Source organism: Melitaea cinxia, chromosome 14, assembly GCF_905220565.1.
Source record: "Melitaea cinxia chromosome 14, ilMelCinx1.1, whole genome shotgun sequence".
Classification (NCBI taxonomy): Eukaryota; Metazoa; Arthropoda; class Insecta; order Lepidoptera; family Nymphalidae; genus Melitaea; species Melitaea cinxia.
This window is the reverse complement of record NC_059407.1, coordinates 4263573-4289572: the sequence shown is the minus strand read 5'-3', so window position 1 is coordinate 4289572 and position 26000 is coordinate 4263573. Positions and strand designations below refer to the sequence as shown.

At 34.9% G+C, this 26000-nt stretch overlaps 2 protein-coding genes and 1 long non-coding RNA gene across 3 annotated transcripts; 1 reads left to right on the top strand and 2 right to left on the bottom strand.

The window, feature by feature from the left end:
* Positions 1-560: 560 nt before the first annotated feature.
* Positions 561-4646, bottom strand: LOC123659853 (uncharacterized protein K02A2.6-like). Its single transcript, XM_045595019.1, has one exon. The coding sequence runs from the start codon at positions 4644-4646 to the stop codon at positions 561-563; it is 4086 nt and encodes a 1361-aa protein (XP_045450975.1).
* Positions 4647-8542: 3896 nt separating this feature from the next.
* Positions 8543-13387, bottom strand: LOC123659369. The gene is made up of 3 exons (XR_006744018.1): positions 13320-13387; positions 13058-13231; positions 8543-8572 (listed from the first exon to the last, which is right to left on the bottom strand). It is a non-coding gene; the product is annotated as an uncharacterized LOC123659369 (long non-coding RNA).
* A 2179-nt stretch (positions 13388-15566) lies between these two features.
* LOC123659365 (mitogen-activated protein kinase 9) lies at positions 15567-19324 on the top strand. Its single transcript, XM_045594585.1, has 7 exons — positions 15567-15668; positions 15803-16064; positions 16348-16630; positions 16748-16855; positions 17046-17239; positions 17341-17525; positions 18040-19324. The coding sequence occupies exons 1-7, from the start codon at positions 15600-15602 to the stop codon at positions 18979-18981; spliced, it is 2043 nt and encodes a 680-aa protein (XP_045450541.1). The 5' UTR covers positions 15567-15599; the 3' UTR covers positions 18982-19324.
* Positions 19325-26000: the final 6676 nt, after the last annotated feature.

Here is a 26000-nt window from a genome sequence, read left to right as displayed (position 1 = left end):
CAGCGGTCGCGAGTTAATAAATATTTATGAATAGGTAACAAATAATGTTAGCAAAATACTTGATCATGTTAAATAAACGAATAAATAGTTGTAAACAAATTCATTTATTTATACTTAGTTAATAAATTCTTCTATCTGTGCAAAATTTAACGGCAATGAATATTATGATGTATAATTTTATTAAGCTATGTTTTAATGGAGAAATATTTTTTACTTAATTTAACCCAATTTTCTCGCAAATTTGTAGTGTTTCTTGCGGCAAAAAAACTACGTGATATTTGTCAAGAACACCCTCTCCCCACGTGAGATTGAGTGAGATTTCGCTTGACCCCCTAAACACCTCCTTATTTTAATAAAATTTAATGTGTTACATTAAATATGTTAAAAGATACACAATTATTCGGAACAACAGAAAAACAGCTGATCGGGTTTACAACTCGTTTTATTCAACATCTGCCAGAAATCACAAATCTACCCACATCCTCGATATTGTAAAAGACAGAAAATATACAACAACCCCTTCCCCTTATAACAACAAAACATTAAAAAAATAAGAAAATTTAAAAAAAACGCTTATAATCTACAGGCGGTCGCTCGCGTTTGGATCTTTGTCTCTGATAATCAGTGGTAGCTTTGCTTGACACAATAGTATCCTTAGCAGATATTGTGGTGGTGCTACTTGGCGTATGATCTGACCCACTGAAACCCGGTTCCATACACTCCGATGTAGAGGGAGGTGAAGAAGAGTCATCTCGATCGGAAACAGATACTACATCGGTGGTAACTGATGTGGTGTCATTTTTAATATCATCAATAACATCGGGGTCCCACTCATTCTCTCTTTCTTTGTGCCTTGAATTCAAAACCCTTGCAAGAATTTGATCAATGTGCCTTATAACTTTACCACCCAATTCCGGACAATCAATTTCGTACATTACATTTCCACATTTCTTTTTAATTACTCCCTTCACCCACGAAAATTTTAAATTACTTGCAAACTTCTTTACCCACACTGCTTGTCCAATTGTAAACGTCCTGAACTCACTTTTACATTTCTCCTGTAAGCACTGTTTATTGTTCACTGAGTGAGAAAAATTTGTGGATGTGGAAAGAACAGGAAAACGTCGCGTTGGAACAATTAAATCTAACCTAGACCTTAAGGGTCGACCATACAACAATTCTGCAGGTGACATGTCTGTGGTACTGTTTTTCGAGTTTCTATAGTCGAATAAAAATTTTGCGATTTGTGTCTGCATAACTTTATTATTAGGACTACTTAAAATTATACTTTTTATTCCCCTCTTTACGATTTTTACAAAACTTTCCGCCTGACCGTTACTCGACGGATGATATGCCGGTGATAGTATGTGTTTTATTCCATTAATCAAACAAAAGTTGGAAAATTCCTGTGACGTAAAAGATGTACCATTGTCGCTAACCAGTGTGTGCGGAATACCTACTCGAGACATTAATTCGCACAATTTCTCTATTACCGATCTAGACCCGTAAGACGCATTCATTGAGTAACATTCCACCCATTTCGAAAAAGCATCTACAATTATTAAAAACATTTGATTATTTATTGGACCTAAAAAATCTACATGTATTCTATAAAATGGGTGCGGTGGGGTAGGCCAAGGCGCCGGCGGAGCACGGGGAGGGGAGGGGCGAAGCGCAGCGCACACTCCACATGTTTTAGTCATTCGCTCCAATACTGCGTCGATCCCGGGAAACCATACTCTCTTTCGAGCCTCTGCTTTCATTTTGACTATTCCGAAATGACTACTATGAAGCTCGGTACATATTTTGTCACGCAAAGAAAACGGAATAACGACCTTATGTCCACGCATAAGACATCCATTTTCAACCGATAATTGTAACCTACAATTAAAATACGGTTTTAAATCAGGATCCAGTACTTTCCTAGGCCAACCTTTAATGACATAAGATATGACTTTTCCGAGTATTTTATCATTTTCAGTCTCACGGCATAAACTATTCAATGTAATGGGTAAACTACCATTCATTACAAAATTAACATAAGCTGCGCGATCCACACAATCAACGACTTTACTACTCGCGCAGGTCTCCCGTTCTAGGCTACATATAGATGAGCGAGACAGATAATCCGCATTGTTATTACAACTTCGAACAAACTCAATAACGTAATTATAACCCGAAAGAAATATTGCGTATCGCTGTAACCTGTTTGCAGATATTTCCGGTATACCTCGATGCGGTCGAAAAATACTAATGAGAGGCTTATGGTCAGTTCGCAAAACAAACGGATCGGAACGTCCGTAAAGGTATTGATGGTATCGTTTTACACCAAATATTATAGCAGTTGCTTCTTTTTGTATTTGCGAATAATTTTTTTCTGATTTTGAAAGAGTACGGGAGGCGTAGGCAATAGGTCTTTCTATACCGTCGTAACATATTTGAGACAACACGGCACCCAGCCCCGTCGGCGAGGCGTCTACTGTCAAAATCAGCTGTGCATTAGAATCAAAGTGCGCTAATATTTTTTCTGAAGCTAGTAACCTTTTTATTTTTTGAAACGCCTCATCGTGAAATGATGTCCATTGCCATTTTGCCTTTTTATGCAACAAGTCATACAGTGGACTGAGTATCGACGCCGCATCGGGTACAAATTTCCTATAATAATTAATTAACCCTAGGAATGACTGTAACTGAGAAACATTTTCAGGCTTACGTGCTTTTAAAATAGCTTCAACTTTATCAGGTGATTTCCTTATACCATTTTTGTCTATTATGTGCCCTAAATAGGAAATTTCGTCTTTGAAAAAATCACACTTACTTTTTTTTAGAGTTAATCCAGCCTCCTCTAACCGTTCTAAAACTGACAATAGTCTATTTTCATGTTGCTGTCTATTTTTACCCGTAATTAAAATATCATCTAAAAATACTACCACCCCTTCAAGACCTGATAATACACATTCTATGGTGCGTTGAAAAATAGCGGGTGCGCTAGATAATCCGAAAACTAATCTAGTGTATTTAAATAAACCTTTATGAGTATTTATACAAGTGAGGCTTTGCGATTCTTCAGATAAGCACAACTGATTATACGCCATAGATAAATCAAGTTTGGTAAATTGCTCGCCACCGTGTAATTTTGCGAAAAGATCCTCGACCGTCGGCAACGGGTATTGTTCGATAACTAGATATTTGTTTATTGTAACAGAAAAATCTGCACAGATTCGAATCCCACCGTCTTTTTTTAGGACCGGCACGATTGGCGATGCGTACTCAGCGTGATCGACCGGCTTCAAAATACCTAAATCTATCAGACGGTTTAATTCGGAATCAATTTTATTTTTCAAAGCATATGCTACTGGCCTAGGCTTAAAAAACATAGGTCGAGCATCGGTTCTTAAGTGTAAAACTATTTTAAATTTGTTAAAGCAACCTAATGAGTCTGAAAAAAGCTTTGGAAATTTTGAAAATATTTTCTTATCGATAAATTCATCCCCAGCATGTAAATAATAATTAGTATCGTTAGCAGATACGGGTGCGAGTTCTAAGTTAAACTTCCGAATAAAATCACGACCGAGGAGCGGCGGCCCGCCATTCCGTACTACGTACATATCCAATACGCGTGTAACGCCGCTATACGATACGGGCACTCGCACTACTCCTAACGTCTCGATGTTTCCCCCCGTGTAATTTAATAACTTCTTATTTGATGTTGATAAAGTTAAACCTTTAAAATAAATATTAAATGTTTTTTCTGACAATACACTGACAGCAGACCCACTGTCGATTTCAAACTCTAAAACCGTACCACAAACATTAACCCGCTCCGTCATCGGTTTACCTTTTACGCATCGAATATTATAAAACAACTCACCGTCACAGTCCTCATCCACATTACTTTTCTCGATAAAGTGAACCTTGTTGCCGATAGAACACATCCTACGTAAATGACCTTTTTGACCGCACTTTTTACACTTATAGGACTTAAAACGACATTGGTTAGATTTATGACTCGTATAGCCACATACACTGCACTTTTCCCCTTTGAAAATTTTGAACACTACGTCGTTCGCTGCGCCGATCACTGCGGCTGAGCCGGCCGGTGCCGCCTGCGCGGCCTGGCGCGCACACCGCACGCTCTCTGCCAGCTCCACAGCCTTTCCTAACGTTAGCTCCTGTAGATCTTGAGCATATAACTTGTCACGCTCAGGACCTGCTACCATACCCATGACAAATCTGTCTAACAGTGCTTCTTCCAAATTTTTAAAACCACAATGTGCAGCTAATCCTCTAACCCTAGCCGCCCACTGGGTATGCGTTTCACCCGATCGTTGCGTCGCCGAATGAAAATGGTGTCTTTCTGCAAATCCACTTCGCCTTGGTGTGAAGTGATTATCCAACAGATGTAAAATTTCTTCGAAATCGCATTCTTCCAACTTTTTCGGCAGCGATAAATCACTTGCTAGCTTGTAAGAAGACTCGCTGAGCGCGCTGAGTAATATCGCCCTGCGTTTGACCTTTGCTTTGTCAGACACGTCGTTAATGTCATTTGCGATAAACCATTGTTGGATTCGTGATTTGTATGTATTCCATTCTTGCGACAGGTGATCGAAAGTTGAAATCACACCAAACGATAATGCAGCCGACATTTTTACGTAGATTCGCTCGTCGCCACTTGTTAAATATGTTAAAAGATACACAATTATTCGGAACAACAGAAAAACAGCTGATCGGGTTTACAACTCGTTTTATTCAACATCTGCCAGAAATCACAAATCTACCCACATCCTCGATATTGTAAAAGACAGAAAATATACAACAATAATTAATGGATGCCTCCATCCTGCTCAAAATCTGTAGAAGCCCGATCCTCGAGCCTGATGCTTGGAGAAGTATCTCAACTTTAAAGAAAATAACAGCCAAATAATACTGCATTTAAGTAGTGTGGTTTTCCTGTGGCGATTAAGATAGCCAGAGCGCCTGGGGAGGGTAGAATGTAAGGCAACGCACTTGCAAAGCTTCTACTGCTTACTGCAACTGCTTACTATCATGTGGATCTTACGCTTGTTTGACACCCTAGTCATAAAAAATATAGATATTTGTTATATTTTACCTTTATCATTGTGTTGTATGTCACCAGACCCAATAGATAAGATTTCATCTTTCTTTAAACCGTTTAATATTCTTACTTGATATATATAAGATACATCATTTTACTAATCCATTACACATTATTTCATGGTCACTAACACACCTGTTAAAATTATGAATGATAAATATGGTAAGAATTTCATTTTCATTTCTACAAACTTTGACAAGTTTTAATATATTGAAAAAAGGTAAACGGGGATATGAAACAAATCAATTAACTTACTATTTACTTTCCCAAGCAGGGCAAAAGATTGTAAAAACATGTGGCCTATAAAGGGTTGTTATAAAATAATATTAAGGTCTTTTTTAGGAAACTACAGTTTATTTCTTTATCATAATATACTGAAGTAATGATATACACTTGCAATAAACCATAAACGTAGCAATTACTTGTATAATATAATAAATGACAAGAACCTGAGTCTAAGATAAATGTAAACAATAAGAAACCTTAATAAATTTATTATCAAAAATAAGATATTGATAGAAGAAAAATGTTATAGAAATTTACTCATACTATAAAGGGAAGTACTATGCTAGCATCCAAGAATCAATATTAGTGAAGCCGTGGTTTTTTAAATATCGCGATGCAAGCAAAGCCACAACTATATATCGTCTAAGGTTGGGCCACTCGTGTACACTGTATTTTTGGCCAAAATACGAATTAAAGACTCCTCTATTTGTGAATGTGGTTTAGACGAAGGCACTCCAGAACATATATTTTTTTCTTGTCCTAAATTACGATTCTCTTTGTATGACGTTCTTCCCCCCGAGATTCCACGTCCTAGTGACCTAAAATCCTTATTAATATGTGTTTTCTCCCAATTTATAACTTCTTTATGCACTTTCATTGAAACTAACAATATAAAACTATAATGGGATGGACATATCTAACAAAAGTTAACTATTCCAAGTATATGTTTACGATTATATATTTATATATCTTTTTGTGTTTTTGTCTTAGACAAGTTAACTTTTCTTTCAGGCAAACTTGTGCGGGAATTGGAACCAAACTTGTACTCCTACTATAACTCCAAATAAAGCAAAGTTTAAATACTCTATTTTTGGCAAATCCGCAAGGGAGCCATTTCAAGAATAAATAATATACTCATACTAATTCGTACGATTTATTTTCGTTTTACCCAACACATTGGTGTACACATTGGGGAATTCTAAATAATTTTTAATATCATATCAAAAATCACGGTCGCTTAGAACGGAATATAAAATCATCATATCAAAAATATCGATCTAACGGGTACATCGTTCCATAGCTTAGTTGGCTTAAGCAACGACACGCTCAGTCAGAGATGCAGGTTCGATCCCCACTGGAAGGGTCGATTTTTGATATGATATTAAAAATTGTTTAGTCATACTAAACTTTCCGTTACAAAAGTTAAAATTTAACAACAGAAAAATTGTAGTGTGCTTGATGCATATAATATAACTTTAATAATATTTTTTTAAAACTATATTTCATTATTTAAACCAACTTTTGTTTCCAAGCAATTTGGAAATCTCATAATTATAAAAATAATAAAAAAAATTTAATTTATCAATAAGCAACAGTATTTTGCTATTCAATTTAAGACATAGTTATTTTAAAAAAAAAACTGTAATTTTAGCCTCATAATCTACTCTGTAATTATATATGCCATATTTTGGTTTCTTGTTTAGTATTTTTATATTTAAGGCTATATTAAGTATTACAGGTTAAAAGGCAATTTACTCAAAATAGAGAATTTATGTCCTATAATTTTAAAAACTATTCAATAGCTTAGTAGACCTATTGTGCATATAAATAAAATAATATAATAAAATATCGTCAATTACCTTACTTTTAGAACCCGTCGATTTGTCTTTACTGCAATATGCATCAATATTTTATGCACACAGATGTTAATGTAAGTTGTAAGAAAATTTATGTATGTTTATACTGTACATACATTTTTGCATACTGTGTTCACAGTGTAGCGTTTTAAATTGTGAATTGGATTTTCGAAACAGCTATTAACATTCTTAAACTATTGGTATTAACACGAACAATCTAGTAATAATTTGATGTACAAAAAGTTATTTAAGGATTTATACTTAATAATATCCTACAAGTAACCTTAAACTTATAGATGTTTAAAAACTAGTTAAAGCAATGACTTACCCAATCTGTTTACGTATGTTGATAATTAAAAGAAATTCTTCCTTCAAAATAAGCGCACTGAAAATATTTATTTAGCTTATTATTAAAAACTTAAAAGAAAAACACCACAACAAACAAAATTTAACTGTCATATTCAGATTCTAGACATTTGTGTCACTTGACAGCATTACTAGTATAGGTCATTGAGTATAGGCCATAAACACGTAACAACAAAAAAACTATGAAACTTTTTGTTTTCTTAATTAATAAAAAAAATATTAGTTAAAACATCAGTATAATATCACAAGAATATAAAAAAATTTAAATTCTATTAGTTCACAAACTTTTCAAATATCACACGTCTAAAAATACTCAACTCAGCACACCCTCGAGGTGTAACTGAGATGGGCAGCGCTGCATCACGATTTGACGATAGTCCTCGGAGAGGACTTGGCACTCCCGAGCGTCATCACCGCGATGCCCGGTGACGACGAGTCCTGGAAGGCGATGATCTCCTTCTGCGACTCAGTAATGTCTCAGAAGAAGAATGTCGAGTGGGTGATAGAATTAGGCCGACGACGAGGCTTCCCACCGCAGGCGATGAACGCGGTGCGTAAGAGGCACTACTTAATGCGCCTCCAGTAACGCCCCTGTGCCCGTGTCGGGCCGGGATGGGAACCCGGTCCTGCTAGACACGGCGTCGTCGTCGGGATTGTTCAGAAGTGAGCCGGACAGTCCCAATGGAGGAGAAGTCTGGCCTTTTCGCTGAGGCCAGCCTGTCGCTGGAGTGATCCTGTTGCCTGCAGATCCGAAACCCTCCGATTAAAGCGGCTGAAGGTTCTCCACAGGGGTTTGGTCAGTATTGCACCCACAAGTACTGAAGCCGACATACGATCTAGGACTGCCTAACTGGACGTCCTGGATCATCATTACAGCCTATACAGTCCACTGCTGGACATAGGCCTCCACAAGTTCACGCCAAAAATAACGTGAACTCATGTGTTTTGCCCATAGTCACCACGCTGGGCAGGCGGGTTGGTGACCGCAGTACTGGCTTTGTCGCACCGAAGACGCTGCTGCCCGTCTTCGGCCTGTGTATTTCAAAGCCAGCAGTTGGATGGTTATCCCGCCATCGGTCGGCTTCTTAAGTTCCAAGGTGGTTGTGGAACCTTGTTATCCCTTAGTCGCCTCTTACGACACCCACGGGAAGAGAGGGGGTGGCTAAATTCTTTAGTGCCGTAGCCACACAGCACGCACGTCCTGGATATCACCCGTAAATGGGTTCCCCTGCGATACCAAAAAAACAGGAAAATATTAATTATTACTAAGTGATTAATAAACACCAACTAAATTGGACGTCGAGTTGGCGCATCATTTCAACGTTGTGGCTGTTGCGATGGCGGTTGCGAGTTCGATGATGCACATGAGAAACATTTGTATTGGCCATACAGATGTTTGCTGTGGTCTGGGTGTTTATGCAGTCATTGTGGGTCTCCCACCTCGCCTCGGAGCACGTTAAGCCGTCGGTCCCGGTTGTTAACATGTACACCTGATAGCGATCGTTACTCATAGTAGGGAATATTTCCGCAAACCCGCATTGGAGTAGCGTGGTGGATTAAACTTTGATCATTTTCCTACATGTAGAAAGAGGCCTATGCCCAGCACTGGGATATTACAGGCTGAAAGTGTAATTTAAAAGTGTAATTTTCATTCAACATTTTGACAGAAGTAGAAAAAGAATGACTCATTGTAGCGTTACGCTCATTGTACGCTTGCGCCGCATCTATCTCTATTCCACTCGATTGGCCTATGCGTCCGAGGAAATGTTTTGTTAAGACTTTATCACGTTAAACTATCGTCCGCAAACCAGTTTTACAGACAACCAATTTTTTTTTTTTGTTTTTTAGTATTCCTTACTGTTTGTATCATCCGCTGAAAGTTTATAGAGAGTAATATAAGTTTGTATATTGCTTTGACTTTTGAGTATTGGTGTATTTGAAACAAAAACTTTCGAATCGATACAGATTTAAATCGATTTATTACTCATTTTAATTTTTTATTAATAATTATGGTTGATGTGCTAAAAAGATATAACTTTTCGGCTTGCAAAAAATAAGTCGAAATGACGTACCTATTCTTACTTAAAATGCATAAATAACATTTTAATTAAGCTATAAGTTACAAGTACAACTATCACCAATCACATAGCACAAGTCAATGTCGAACATAATTATTTCAAAATGACTAGGAAACGTCGTAGCGTCTTCTCGTTGATTTTTATTAAATGTTCATATAGGTGTGTCAACAACAGTTAAAGTCGACAGTTATTAACTCTTAGAACATTAATGTTTGTCTTAAGACTCTCTTAAAATATGCAGCAATAGCTGTACATGGCACATTAGAAGTATGTCAATTGGAGTAGCATTCCATACAAGCAATTTTCCTTCTTTCGAAGGAAATAACGATATAGTAAAATAACTTGATGTAGGCACACATATAGTAATTCATATTCTCATATAATAAAGACGTTAGTAAGGTGTGGTATATTATTCAGTTATTCTTATTTATTAACTAGCTGTGCCCGCGACTTCATCCGCGTGGAATTGAACAAAAAATTATTGTTCATTTCACAGAGTTATAAAATAAATAATAATAAAAGTATCTTAAGTTACGCCTTGTTATATCAGCTATCTGCCAGTTAAAGTCCTATCAAAATCGGTCCAGCCGTTTCAGAGATTAGCCGGAACAGACAAAAATTGTAAAAAATGTTATTTTAGTATATCTACCGTGAATGTATCCATATGCATTCAGTAAAAAGCGGTTATTTAAATATTTCAACTGACACTCCAAATTTATTTATTTGTATGTCTATGCTATAGATAAATTCGTGTATTGGTTTGTATGAGTACTTTCTATAAATTAAATGAATAGTAAATAAATACATCGTATCAAACATTTGGCTCGTAAAATTAATCAGACGTAAAACTTTATTAATAGCTGTTCTTGTTGTTCGTGAACGCTATTGTGTGTTCACGTTCATATTGATTGAAAACAATATAATTATGCTATTTACCTACCTACGATATCGTTATTTATCAAAATTCTGATTAATATTGGTAGGTAGGTACTATACTCAAGTTTGTTAAGTATAAGAAGATTGTAATAGCAGTAATAAGAGAGGTTTGGTGTTTAATATTTAATACTAAAATAAAAACGTATCTATCCATAGTAAGGTTTTGTTGGTAGTTGATCTGTTAGACACTTACAAAAACTTTTATCCCGGAATTCGTACGAGATAAAAATTATTATGTGCGACTATTAAACAAAAAATAATGTTTTTATTCAAAATGTAATACATCTTTTGAAACTATTCATCAAGCATTTAAATAAGAATATAACTATTTACTAAACAGTACCGAGCAGGAAACGAATCAACGAATCAGCGCTATGACGACTTTTGACACCACTACACCAAAATGGTAATTATCATCTAAATGAATATGATAAGCAAAACTGTTTGTTCATTTATTTAAAATTATTAATCTCTATATTGGCTATTTTGTTTGTCAATATTTTTTTTTCGAGCCAAAAAGCCTTTTTATCCAGTAATGTTATAAAATATCATGTTACTTAATCATGAATCAAGTAAGTGTTGACATTTGTTTGATTGAACAAGCAAATTTTTATAAATACCGGGTAACTATAAATAATTATTTAACTTGGTTTATAAAAAAATATTATACCTATAAGTATAACTTTTAAAATACAGCCACTCATAAAAGGAAAATATTGACCAAAAATAATAATAAGTGTCGAAATTAAACGCACATTATCCGCGTGTGTAATGACACACATTGATGTCGTTAATATTATTAAACGGTTTTATTTAGCTCACCCCGTTTGTTTTATTTTTTATTCTTGGGTCAAATTTAGTAATTCAAATTTCACCCTCTTCCTGTCAACCGATTAATCTGAAATTTTGTATACACTTTGGATTTTGGTGACAATACAATTATGTTTATTAATTATCATTATAAATTCAAGATGGCCGCCGCTACAAAATGGCGGATAATTTATGTTTTATTAATCCCATCAATATGGGTATCAAATGAAAGGGCTCAACAAGCAGAATACAAATATACTATAAAAAATTGAAATCCAAGATGGCGGCCGCTACAAAATGGCGGATAACGTAGGTTTTATCAATCCCATCAATATGGGTATCAAATGAAAGGGCTCAACAAGCAGAATACAATATACTATAAAAAATTGAAATCCAAGATGGCGGCCGCTACAAAATGGCGGATAACGTAGGTTTTATCGATCCCATCAATATGGGTATCAAATGAAAGTGCTCAACCAGTATAATCAATGTACTATATAAAATTAAAATCCAAGATGGCGGCCTCTACAAAATGGCGGATAACTTAGGTTTTATCAATCCCATCAACATGGGTATCAAATGAAAGGTCTCAACAAGTAGAATACAATTTACTATGCAAAATTGAAACCTAAGCTGGCCGCCGCTACCAAATGTCTGATAACAATTTTTTATCAATCCCACCAATATGGGTATCAAATAAAAGGGCTTGACAAGAAGAATACAGTGCACTATACAACCTCAATATTTAAGATGGGCCTTGCAATAATGAAGCACTAAATGAATTAAACAGAATGCGAAATAAAAACTAAAAACTAGAAAATAAAAATAGGTAAAAAAACTTTTTAAGTTAAACGGTTTTATGTTAAACATACATTGCAATGTTTAAGATAAATGTACTAAAAACCAAAAAATAATAAAATAGATACAGTCGTGGGAATTATAAACATATGCATAGACTAGACTAAAATAAAACCGTGGGGCACGTCAATTGTCTACAAATTATCGACTTAATGTGCGATAGAGGAATCGTTTAATTCGTCGTTACAATAGGCAGTTGGCCCGCAGACGGTGAGGAAATTACTTACTATTTTCTTGCTCATGGAAATTCCAATAGTTATACACTCCATGTAAATAAAAGAGATGTTTCAACTAGTTTATCGTTGGACATTCACACTGCTGGCTGGCGAGGAATCGTTTCACTGCTCGTAGTTTGTCTTTAATCGACAAAACATATGATAAAAGTACTACTCGCTCACCACTATGAAACCCTAAAACTCGCTTATAATCGAGCTTGCTAGCTTGTTTCCACATTCTAGCCCTACTTATCACACGTCCATCGTTGTCGGTTGAACAACTGCCTAATTATAGTGTAACATTACAAAACAAACATTTTAATCAACGATTGTAGACAATTGACGTGCCCCACGGTTTTATTTTAGTCTAGTCTATGCATATGTTTATAATTCCCACGACTGTATCTATTTTATTATTTTTTGGTTTTTAGTACATTTATCTTAAACATTGCAATGTATGTTTAACATAAAACCGTTTAACTTAAAAAGTTTTTTTACCTATTTTTATTCGAATTGTATTCAATAAACTAATATTACATTTTTAATTAGTTTTCGCAATTGGAGCTTAAATAATGCCACTTGAAATTAGAAATTATGGCGGCTTGCCAAATTAAGGTGTACAAATTCGCTCATTTTAAAAATAAATTAAAACGCTTTAATTTATATTCAATAATTCATTTAAATCTTATTTAAGTTGAAGCACAATAATTTAACAGTTTAAACAGTCACATCAATTTAAAATTGCGACTATTTATTATAAAATTCGTACAACATTAAAATTTAACTACTTATTTGAAAATTAAAAAAATTATTTACCATATAGTTTGTATTTTGAATGAAATTGATTCAAGAATCGTCGGGTCGTTGATCGTTATGTTTCAGTTATAAAATGATTTTTACATGTGTACGTAGCACAAAAATAACCGGCCGGGTGTCGCTGCGTGTGCGCCGTCAGTTGAAACAAAACCGCCAGTCCACCTACCCGCAAGTCTAGAAATATAACAACGTTTTTAACCGGATTTCAACTGTAATGTGAATAAGTGAAAGTTTACTGTAATATAATTATAATAATCTTTACCGCAATGTGACACTGATGTGACAGTATTGGATGAACTCCAAGTTATAGTGGATCATTATTTACCGAGGATTTTTATTTGATATTCGGTAATTTATATTGCAATATTTCTTTTCTTAATATTTGGATCATTAAAGCTAAACAATTGAATGAGTCGCGATCAACCTTATATCTTTAGTTCCTTACCTACCTATATGTTTTCAATCTACCCTCAACATGAAAGCGGAAATAATAGATATCATTTCAACCATTAGGTGCTTTTGAAGATTATAGGAATAAAGTTATTTTTAATTTTGACTTCATATTTAACTAAAGGGGTTGAAAAATAATTGTATATTTCATTATAATAACAAAGTATTATCAAAGTTGCATTTACAAAATACGTGGCTACATATGCAAAGAAAAACACATATTCTACTACTAAAAGTATGTGTCTTGGAATCCGACAAAATATGAATAGTTCGATATATAGCAAGATCAGTGCTACGCTGATAATAAACGGTCAAGCACGAATTGGAATCGTGCAAGAAAATTATTTTACCTTCATTCAGTTGTCAACTCCACACATTTTTAATATAAAACAGTTTTCTCATAACCTAATAGTTCTCATTTTTAACTTTTATTATCATAATTTGTCGTTATCATAGTAAAACGTATTCTGCGAATAAATATATCAATACATTAAGCCTGTAACATCACACTGTTGGGCATAGACCTCTTTCGCTATGTAGGAGAAGGATTGGAGCTTAATCCACCACACTACTCCATTTTGGATTGACGGATAATTTCCGTACTATGAGTAACGATCGCTATCAAGTATTTATGATAACAACCGGGACCGACGGCTTAACGTGCTCTCCGAGGCACGGTAGAAGACCTACAAGGACAGACATCCAAACCAGAAAGAAATATTTTTAAACCTTTAGGTTTTAAGCAAAGTTTTAGATACTAATCGCACCACTAAACTAGAACGGTTGTTAAATAAATATATCAAGTTTCTAGATAATGTATACTTCTAAAGATATAACCATGTGATGGATGGACTGACGGCTTTATAAAAGAAAACCTAAATTTACAAAGCCTTACTTCACGTCGAAACATTGAATTACCGAAGTCACACTTAATATTTAACATTAATTTTATATTTTACATAGAAAATTAATTAAAATGTATATACATATAATATGTATATATAATAGTCAAATTAGTGTATTTAAAACCATATAATCTATTTGTACTAAATTCATTCACATTTTTCAGTTAGTAGTAAAAAGTAATCTTGAATAATTAATATTATATTTTTATTCAAATATAAGAAATAAATTATAAAGAGTTTTGTTCTACATATAAATTAAGAAAGGTAAAAACTATCAACAAACCTATAATATAATTAGGTATGCGATCTTACGAGGAACAATTTGAGCTACTATTAAATGGTAGGTACTAATTGCGATTTATCTGTAGCTTTTTCCAAACAATATGTACCTACCTATATATACAACAAAATGCAGTACAACTTAATATTCTTCTGATAAAAATAAATTTATATAATACTAGCTGCCCGGACTGACTTCATTCTGTCAAAAGTAAAATAAATATTATTAAAAAAAAATTAATAATATATATTAAATTTTTATTATTCTTTGTTTAGTATTAAAACCTTCCGTGGGCCTTAATAACAACATAAAAATAAAATAAATAAAATAAAATTTGCCGAATTGGTCGAGCCATTCTCCAGTTATCCGCTTAGCAACATTAATTTTTATTTACATAGATTAATATTATAACTAATAGCTAAGTACTTAAACATAATAATTACATTTTCTTCAATTTTATTAAAGAGATTCAATAGTAAAACTTTTTCAAAACAATAAGAACAAGACTAATTCGAAGGCCAAGAGCGCAATAACCATTATCATTTTGATTTCTAATTTTATTGCAGATATCATAATTACACAAATCATAATTTATAGTTTACCTGAAGCCAAAAGCAATTTAAACTTAGCCCATCAAGTATTCGAGAGGTATAAAGATAAGTGATGTCACTATGACGTCAGGACAGCTGTCTGGTTCAGGAGTAGACTTTCCCTGGCGGTAGGCCAAGATCATTCGCTCAACGATGTCTTATGAAATGAGAACGACGTCTTAATCTCATTCGAATCCTTTGAAACAATACTTTCTTAAATAAAAATAAACGAATTTGAGGTCACTGGGTCAATACTAAAAAACGTTTTTCTTTCCTATTTTCAGCACTGAAAGAATGATTCATATGAAATCTAAAAGATGAATAGTGGCACGAGGCGGGCCCTTACCGGCTCAATACATAAGATTAGAGAGTTTGAATTGGAAAAAGTAAGAATACTTACTTACTCAATGATATGCGATGCAATGATGATGTGAGATTATAGGTACATAAAGACTCGCATTATCATTGCAATAATGTATAGATTAATTGATTTCCGCTGTTAAATTTATTTTTCTCGTAGGTATGTTTGGTTGAAGAGTTTGATATACTTCAAATAGTTGGAGAAGGATGGTTCGGCAAAATACTTTTAGTAGAACACAGAGCGTCTGATACAGAAATTGTCCTCAAGGCGTTACCAAAGCCTTATGTATCTATTAGAGATTTTTACAGAGAATTCCATTATAGCTTACATTTAAGTGCACATAAGAACATCGTCACAACATTTGATGTCGCTTTTGAAACGGCTGGTTTTTATGTCTTCTGTCAGGAATATGCACCTTTAGGTAAGATCATAATTATAATTTAGTAACTAAATCAAAAACTGTAAATCAACTATGTCAAGTAATTTACTTTTGCACTTAATAAATCGTTTGGAACTATTGCCTTTTGATTGGCTTCGGGCCAGACTAAAATGGATGTGCTTATATCACTTCTTGACTAGTAGGTACGGATGTTTTTATTGTATCCGGAATTATATAATATTGATTTATATATGTATGACAATAACGCTATATCCTAAAATATCTAGTCTTAGCTTATAATCTATAAAGACTCAATTTTTTTCAGGCGACCTAACATCAAACATGTTAGATACTGGAATAGGAGAAATCCATACAAAAAGGGTCGCAAAGCAATTAGCCGCGGCTTTGGAGCATCTACATCAAAGAGATCTTGTGCATCGCGATGTGAAATTAGACAATATTCTTATATTTAAATCTGATTTTTCTAGAATTAAGCTATGTGATTTTGGTGAAACAAGAAAATCACAATCCGTTGTTAGAAGACGAAATGAATGGTTACCATATTCACCACCGGAAATATTAAAACTCTCGATGGATAGCACCTACAAGTAATTGCTTAGAGCTCTCACAATTTATAAATAAATACCTGAATGAGTTATGGTTTCGCTAAGATTAAAAAACGTAGGTCTGAACATATTACTCATAACGTTTATTTTTAATTCCAGGGCACTAATAAGTCATGACATATGGCAATTTGGAATAGTTATATTTATTTGTCTAACGGGTTGTTTGCCTTGGCAGAAAGCAGCGTTTGATGATCCCAGATACTTGAGGCAAGTTTTATACTGTTTAGAATACAAATCATGTAGTACTTTCATGTGGTACTTTCATAATTAAATGTCACGTTTTTGTTTTGTAACAAAATTTGAACAGAACATTCGTTAAGAGTTACACGATTTTCATTAACGATAATAATTTTTAAATACAATGAATTAGATAATGAATGAAATTGTATTTTTTCAGCTACTATAATTGGTATAACAGCGCTAACCCCTTGAAAAAACAACCTAAACTATGGAAAATGGTATCTTCAAAGGCGCAAAAAATGTTTAAGAAATTTATAGAGCCAAGAGTTGAAAAAAGGGTTAGTAATTTCACTGAGCTGTCCCGATATAGTGATGACCGATGGATGGCGAAGGGATACACGGATCGACCTGGTAGTATTTTTAATGAAATTAAAATACTTAATTATATTTTAAATACGAAATTCTTGAAACCGATACATTACTTAAATTTGTTTATTCCATTTTACTTTCAGCTGGTGGTGATATCGATGAGCTTTGTCCATCAATGTATAGTTTCCACAGCGATCCCAATGAGAAGAATATATTACTGAAACATTTCAAGGACAACGGTTATGAGACAGTCGTTGATCGTCACGAGAAAAAACAGAGGATTCGGGAATGGATCCAAAACAGTGTGATAGAAGAAGCCGATGAAGAGGTGTGTGACTTGGAGTATTTTTCATTACTTTGATCAAAACAATACTACTCAAGCTTATGCTTCACAGCAGCCTTGTGCAGCCCACTACTGGACATAGGCCCCCACAAGTTCACGCCAAAAATGGCGTGAACTCGTGTGATTTGCCCATAGTCACCACGCTAGGCAGGCGGGTTGGTGACCGGATGGCTGGCTTTGTCGCACCGAAGACGCTGCTGCCCGTCTTCGGCCAGTGTGTTTCAAAGCCAGCAGTTGGATGGTTATCCCGCCATCGGTCGGCTTTTTAAGTACCAAGGTAGTAGTGGAACTGTCTTTTACGACACCCACGGGAACAGAGAGGGTGGCTATATTCTTTGATGCTGTAACCACACAGCATGCTTAAAAATTGCTAAATCATAATTCAATTATAAATTTGACTATTTATAATTAGTAACCTCATCTACTTATTTGTGTTAATTTCTTAGTATAAGGACATTTTAAAGGAAATTTATACTAAAATACATTATTTTCATTGCAGGAGGAGAGTAACCACGAGGTTATCTTCGATGACGATGATACAGAGTTAGAAGATCGATCGCGACCACATCCTATAGATGAAAGTCACAGAGTTACTCTTCGTTACGACACAGAAAAACATATAAATCCACGAACGGGAGAAATAATTGAAGGAGTCAGTCGAACGCCTGAAAAAAATCCTCTGTCTTATGATGTACAAAATATAGAGCCCGTTGCACCTGCTAATGTCGTTCGCAGATATGGTATAAAAAATGAATCTTCATCGCAAAGCTCGACTAAGGACAGTGCCTATGGTTCAATGGAAACAGCTACGAATAAAAATACTTTAAGTAACATTGAAAGCAAACATATGCTACAAATTGATAGAACATCAAACTACTCCCCAAGTAGATCATTAAGTGCAATATCACTGCAACAAAATATACCATTGTCGTCTCACGTTCAAAGATTTCAAAAAAGTGAAGAAATATTTTCAAAGGAGTCAGATAATACAAAAGGAAGTACGTCAACTCTTCAATCTACTGGTAATTCTTCAAGATCAAACAGCATCCAAGTAACGCGGAATAGCTCGCTCGCGAGTACGACTTCAATAGATGTTCCACCAGAAAATGAACATGTTAATACTTTAAAACCTAATCCTGTCGTGACTCAAAACGGTTTTAGTCCTGGTGATGTAAAATCTCAAGAACTAAATGTCATCGAAACGAAGCCTGCGTATGTTTCAATGAAAAATTCAATTTATGAAAATTTAAACGGTCGTGATTTAACAAAGTACAAACGAAATGATAACAATATAGAAAATAATCAACCACTTGATAGTCCATACACTTCAATGCTAAACATTGTCCAAGGGCAAATAAAAATAAGTCCCCACGCTAAAGAGAGTAACAGAAACGTTGTAAATGTTTCAGTAACACAAATAAGTCGTAATAACAAGCGATAATTTTGCTCAAAAAATATTAGAAACTTCCTTTAAATGTACCTAATATTTATGGTAAAATATTTAGATTTTTTTTATGGCATTATATTCCAAATATATATTCGTTGCTATGCCATGTATTTAATTTTAATTAATTTATACCCATTACTTTTATTCATGATACAAATTAATATTTCGAGTAATATTTGTAAATATTAGAAATAAGATGTGAAGATCCATAATTTAATATATTTTAATGCAAATTGCTTTTGTGCGTAACGTGTGTAAAGCAATGTTTGTTCTCGGAATAATAGGTATATACTCGGGTAGATTATTATTTTTTAAATAAAGACATTTATTTATTTATTTATTTATTTTATAGGCAATCCGACAGCGTTATGCTACAATAGTATGTTACAATATAATGTACAAATATGGCCAAAATAGGATCACACTGATATATAAAAATATTAATCTTTATAAAATACATAACTAGACACTATATTTAAAAAAAATAACAGAAAGTAGTAAAAAGTAAACGGCTATGTTCCATCCCATCCACTGCAGTTAGAGGTGAGTGTAAGACATGAAAAGGTGAATGCGTGTTCGTGTAGGTGTGTGCATGTAAGACGAAGGTGTATTAGTGTGGGTTTGTGTGTAAATCTGTAGGTGCTGGTTTTGAATATTTTAGATGATACTACGAAAAATGCATCATTTTGATTTCTTTTTTAAGTGCCGTCTTCGTTCTTAGGTGAAACAGGTCTAAGTTTGGATACTGCGTGTTGTACGTATTGACAATACGGCAGAGGACCGAGTTACGTGCGTAATTAGTTTTTACTCGAGGTGTATGGAACAATGGTTTAATATGTCTAGAGCGTCTTGATGGTATTCGGAATTCAATCTGGGATAGAAGCTCACTGCAATCTATTTTCCCACTCACGATATCATGTAATAAGATAATATCGTACTGCTTACGACGTTGGGATAGGGATTCAATTTGGTAGTGTTTACATGATTCAACATAGGTGGGACAGGTTCTGTAACTTTTGAAATTTAAAAGTTTTATAAATTTTTTCTGGAGTGATTCAATCCTGTCGATGTGTACATTGTATACAGGGGCCCATATACTACAAGCGTATTCCAGTATAGTTCGAACGAAGCAGAAATATAAAATTTTGATACAACCTATATTTTTAAATGTGTTGCAAACTCGTGATATGAAACCTAGTTGACTATATGCTTTAGAAATTATTCTATCGATATGATTTACAAAAGTCATTTTGGAATCTAGTATCACCCCTAGGTCTCGAACAGAGTCGACTTTTACGATGGGGACATTGTTTATAGCATAAGTATATAATATTGGATTCTTTTTACGAGTGAAAGTAATTTGATGACATTTAGCTGTGTTTACAGTGATACGATTAGTTAAATAATATATGTATAGATTATTTAGGTCATGTTGTATTTTGTGGCAATCAGTGATGTTATTAATTTTTAAATAAATTTTTTTGTCGTCAGCGAACATTATAAATTTAGAGTAAGTTAAACATGAACCAATATCGTAGAGATACGCATTGTAGAGTAATGGGCCCAGTATAGACCCCTGAGGTACTCCAGAAATAACTGAAACGTAAGAACTTTGCACTCTTCCCAAAGTTATGGCTTGACTCCTATTTGTTACGTACGAGCTTATCCATCTAAAAAGGTCACCTCTTATACCCAGGGCATGCAACTTGTGTAACAGAATTACGTGATCAACCCTGTCGAACGCCTTTTCAAAATCTGTGTATATAGCGTCAACTTGAATACCACTATCCATTGAGCGAAAGATGTAATCTGTGAATACCGTTAAATTGCTTACAGTAGAACGCCTCTTCATAAATCCATGTTGCTCATCCGGGATCGAAGAAAGAATTAACGGACTTATAGATTCGTATACTAATTTTTCGAAGATTTTACAAAATAAATTTAATTTTGAGATTGGCCGATAATTCTCAATCCGACCACGGGAACCACTTTTATGAATGGGTATAACTAACGCTTCTTTCCAGATACTAGGAAAAGTGCCAAAAACGTTTAAAGAAAGATTAAAAATTAAAGTCAACGGCTTAGCTAGGCAAGAAGCACAGTTTTTTATAAACGTTGGAGGGATCTTATCACTACCTGGGCCCTTGTTAAGATCAATATTTTTTAGTAATTTTAAAACCACATCCTCAGAGAAGCTTAGCGTATGAATTGTATCAGTTGATTCTGCTAGTGGTGGGAGATTATATTGAGAAGCTGGTTTTTGAAATACACTCTCGAAAAAATGGCTGAAACCTTCGCAGGCGTCCGCTTCACAGCGGTAAGAATTATCACCTAATGTGAGTACGTTGGGGTATCCTGTGTTGTTGCTACGTAATGTTTTTAAGTATGACCACAGGTATTTAGGGTTCCTCTTAAGATTTATTTGTATATATTCTTGATACGAATCGTAACATTTTGCTTGGATTTTCTTTTGTCGCCTACGTAGAATAGAAAACTCATCGTAGTCTCTGGGATTACCGTGCCGAATCCACCGCCTATGCGCTCGGAGTTTGTCATTTATTACGCGTATTAAGGGTCTTGAATACCAAACGGGAAATTTATCTGTCTTGTGGAATGATTTTTTTGGTACGAAATCATGTATGACTTTATTAATAATTTGGTAAAATTTTTGAGTTATTTCGTCTATGTTATTTCCCTGAAGTATTGTGTGCCAGTCAACGTTGCGTAGAAAGTTATTGATTTCGTAGTAGTCGGCTTTAAAGAAGCAATACTTTATAAAAGATTCGCGTTTAATACAAGGCAACATAAGATCCGGTGCATTTAAATTCAAAGATGGGTGATAGCTATCCTCAGAGACTAACGCAGTAGAAGAACGAGAAACATCAATGTGGGTATCACTAAATATTAAATCCAAAATATTATTACATTTATTAATACATAAATTATATTGACAAAATCCAGATAGGTTACATGAGTCGATTAAATAATCAGTCGCTAATTGTAAGTCCGTAGAAACGCTTCTTTGGGTCGTGTGGCCCGATGGTGACCACGTAATATGCGAGATATTGAAATCTCCCCCTATGATAAAATGATCGTTAGGATGTAAAGATACGATATTAGTTAGCTGACGCGTAAAATTGTTAAGACGCTGGACGTGATTATCGTCAGGTGGAATATATACTACACATATATGTAAGTTGCGCTTATCGCGAGCGTCCAGTGCAGTCGCTGCGACAGTCGTCCAAAGGCACTCGACGCCTGCGCATGCCCAGTCAGGACGCTCGCGCGCGCGCAATTTCTGCTTTATACACAGCATGACACCGCCACCGTGCTTTTTGGAAGATGTAGATTCGTTACGATCGCATCGGAATAGGTCGTAGCGGTCATCGCACAGTTCACCCTTATAGAAACCCTCTTTAAGCCATGTTTCAGTGATAATCACAACGTCGTGATCACATGTTAATAGATTATTTCTGAATTGCACAGTTTTTGTACGTAAGCCCCGTACGTTTTGATAGAAAAAGCTTAACTGAGGCATTGGGATATTTTTATTATGTAATAAAATGTAGTTTGTTTTACTTTGATCGCATTCGAGTTAAAATATACATGATTAAATGAGTGCAGGTTACTTACATACAGTGAGATGAACGTGGGAGCTGGAACATTACATTTTAAGTATAAATATTTTTTCCCTTTTAGTGCGTTTAGTAAATTACTACAGAGTAGTATATCAAATCGCTGATAACAAAAGATGCAATTTTCATTTATACGATAAGCACGGATCATGATATTTGTGTAGATGCAGTGTAAATGTGAATCAATGCGTTGTGTGATGTACAAGAGTAGTGTATGCGTATGTGTTTTAGAATGTATATATAATTTTGAGGTATAATGTGACGTGGTGTAAGGTGTGTGCCTACAGTGGAGGGATAAGACTAAACAACAATAAATAACACATAGTGAGTACGACTTCATTTTACATAAAACGACAATAGGGACCGGAATAAGCATCAATACTATAATATTTTCTGCAAATCCTTTTCTGTAGCTATGGTTATGACAGGAGATTCTTCGTTTTTTCTCAGAAAAATGTTACAATTCCTTATCCAGGTGAATTTATACGACCTTTCCTTAGCACGGATTTTTACGGCGTTGAAAAGTTGTTTATTTTCGGGGGTTAGGTGTTCATTAACAAATAATTTCCTGTCAGGACCGGCCAAGTTTAGATTTTTGGTACTAATCCCCCTCGCCCTACGCAGTCCCGCGATAATTTGGTCCTTCAACATCCTACTCTGAAGTGTTGCAACGATTGGTTTTGGTCGGCCTTCGACTTTACGCATAGGCTGAACGCGGTGAGCAGACTGAATTTGATCTGGCTGAAGTTGGACCCCGGCGTGATTGGCGATTTTCGTAACAAGTTCAACCGGTGACTCGCCAGCGGTTTCGGGAAGTCCTACGATTTCAATGTTGAGGAGTCTCGCTTTTTGTTGCTGTTTACTGAACTGTCCCTGCAGTTCTGACAACTTGTCTTCTGTCTGTAGTATATTATTTCGTAATGTAGCAAAGTCTTTCATCAGGGATTCATGTTCGTCCAGTAATTTCGAGTGAGACTCCTCAAGGAGATCATACTTAGCAGTTACAGCCACTAGCTCTTTGCGGATTTCTGTGAGTAACGTATTTTTTAAGTCGTTAATTATTTCGATTTTCAGCAGGCTAAGTTTGGAGTCCATCATAGAGCCTATACGGGATATTAAATCTGAATCTTCCATGGCCTGAGCAGCAGGTGTAAGGGCTGGGGGCAGAGCGGTTTTCGGTGTTGGTGATGCAGATTGAGCCTGTACTGACGATGCAGGGGCTGGTGGTGGCGGGTCCAACAGCGTCGCCGTCACGCCATCCCTATTAATTGTTGTTTTCGAGGCTGTGCGCACCGGCGTGTTGCTGTTATCCCCGACTTTACGAGAGCTTGCCACGCACAAGGGGCACTTCCACTGAGACCTTGACAAATCATTGCTGAAACCGACACAGTCCGAATGATATAGGCGCGTACAATGGGCACACTTGATACGCTTTTGTGATACCGTTATGGTGATCTTGCAGGCCTCACAGATTCCAGCCATTATTGTAATTTGTAAGAGTTTATATTAAACGTACACTAAGCACAATAAACAACGTCTGCAACGATCGAAAATGAAATGAAATTTCTTTTTCTATGTGATTATGTATTGTATTATTTTTATAGTAAACCCTGAAAATATTACATAAATACGTTTAATCGGTGGCGTAGGTGTTTTTTGTTATCATCGTATCTTTTTTTTTCATAATTTTTACAGGGCCTAAATTTTTGATTAAGATTATTTCAGGAAAATCATTTTCGAAAAAAAAAAGCGAAAAAAACTAAATTTTTGATTTGATTTTTTTGTTATTAAAAGTATATATTTAGACAAAACTATTTATTTCGTAAATCATATATTTATTACATCAATACAACTAGGACTCAGTGACGGATTTACATAATTTACCTGTAGTGGCCATAAAATTTTTTCGCCCTACTGACCTTTTAAATTCGACAGCTTACACAAAATAATGTTAATTTGGTTAACGTTGTTAAATGTGTTTTAATGCACTTGGCTTCAGCCCATAATAGCCCACTGTAGGCCTCTTTCTCCGTGTAGGAGCAGGATCAGAGCTTAATCCACCAAGCTGCTCTAGTGCTAGTTGGTGGATATATTCCCTATTAAAAGTAACGATCGCTATCAGGTGTACATGCATGCAACAACCGGCATGATAACGACAGCTTAACGTACTCTCCAAGGCACGGTGGGGAGACCCACAAGGACTGCACAAACACCCAGAACACGGCAAACATCGGTATGGCCGATACAAATGTTTTTCATGTTCAACCGCCAGCGCAATAGCCACAAACCAGTGCTGTGACCGTTGCGCCAACGCGGCATGTAATGCACGTACAGTTTAATAAATACAAACAATACCTTTGATAAAATTTCTACTAATAATCCGGTTAATGATGACAATGAAATATTTAAAGTTGTCAAAGTTTTATGTTAGCATTATGCGAGATTTTAAATCCATAAAATCATCAGTATCATATCATCGTATGAAATCAATGAACCAATTTCTCATCAATCTGGTTTTATTTAAAAAAAGTGCTAAGGTATTTAGCTTTCTTTTAATCAAAAAAGCTTCTCTTACCCAAAAAATTGACAGCTGATGTGCAAATAATAAGTATATGAAGTTCTTTATCTAAGTTTTAATTTCTGTAATATATAAAATGTTCTCCCAATTTTGTTTTCGCATTAACAAAGATAGATTTTTTTTAACAGTCCAGACTAATTTCCGGAAAATCGGTATTGAAAGAGTACCATGACCTGAACTAAGTCAGTTTCTAAAAATCACTAAGATACATTTTTTTTTCAAGAAAATGCTTTTTTCTATCAAGTTTGAAGGTAACACCTCACTGAATTGAGCAGAAATGAAATATTCTAGTGATTTTCTATTTATTTCTATATATTAGAATAAATAATAATAATAAATAAACGCTTCACACTCAACGGCCACCAGTAAGATTTTCTCCTATGTCGGGGGTCCGGAAACACACACAACGCCCAGACCACGACAAACATCTATATGGCCGATACAAATGTCTGTCGTGAGCGGAAAACGAACACGCAACCGCCAGCGGAATAGCCAGTGCTATGACCGCTGCGCCAACGCGTCGTAAAAATTAGAAGCTATGAAAGAGTTGCTTTTGCAAAATTTGCAATGTTGCTTCAACTATTTTAAAATAAATTTGCTTAAAGTATGTTCAATAATGAAGAATTCAGCTTACTAAAACAATTTTAACTTTCAAATAAGAGGTACTTATTATTTATTAGAAACAATAATATGTTCACTCGCACTAAAAATAAAATATGTCTATACTTAAGGTTTACGATTAAGTTATCGGTTAAGAAAATCTTGTTCGTTGTTATTGTCCGTTCATCGTAACTTGACGC

Excerpts from the sequence above, each read along its gene's own strand:
- LOC123659365 (XM_045594585.1), top strand. The coding sequence starts at position 15,600 with ATGAATAGTGGCACGAGGCGGGCCCTTACCGGCTCAATACATAAGATT. Across the intron at positions 16,631-16,747 it reads TCGATGGATAGCACCTACAA|GGCACTAATAAGTCATGACA; the intron begins GTAATTGCTTAG and ends TTTTAATTCCAG. Across the intron at positions 17,526-18,039 it reads TAGAAGAAGCCGATGAAGAG|GAGGAGAGTAACCACGAGGT; the intron begins GTGTGTGACTTG and ends TTTTCATTGCAG.
- LOC123659853 (XM_045595019.1), bottom strand. The coding sequence starts at position 4,646 with ATGTCGGCTGCATTATCGTTTGGTGTGATTTCAACTTTCGATCACCTG.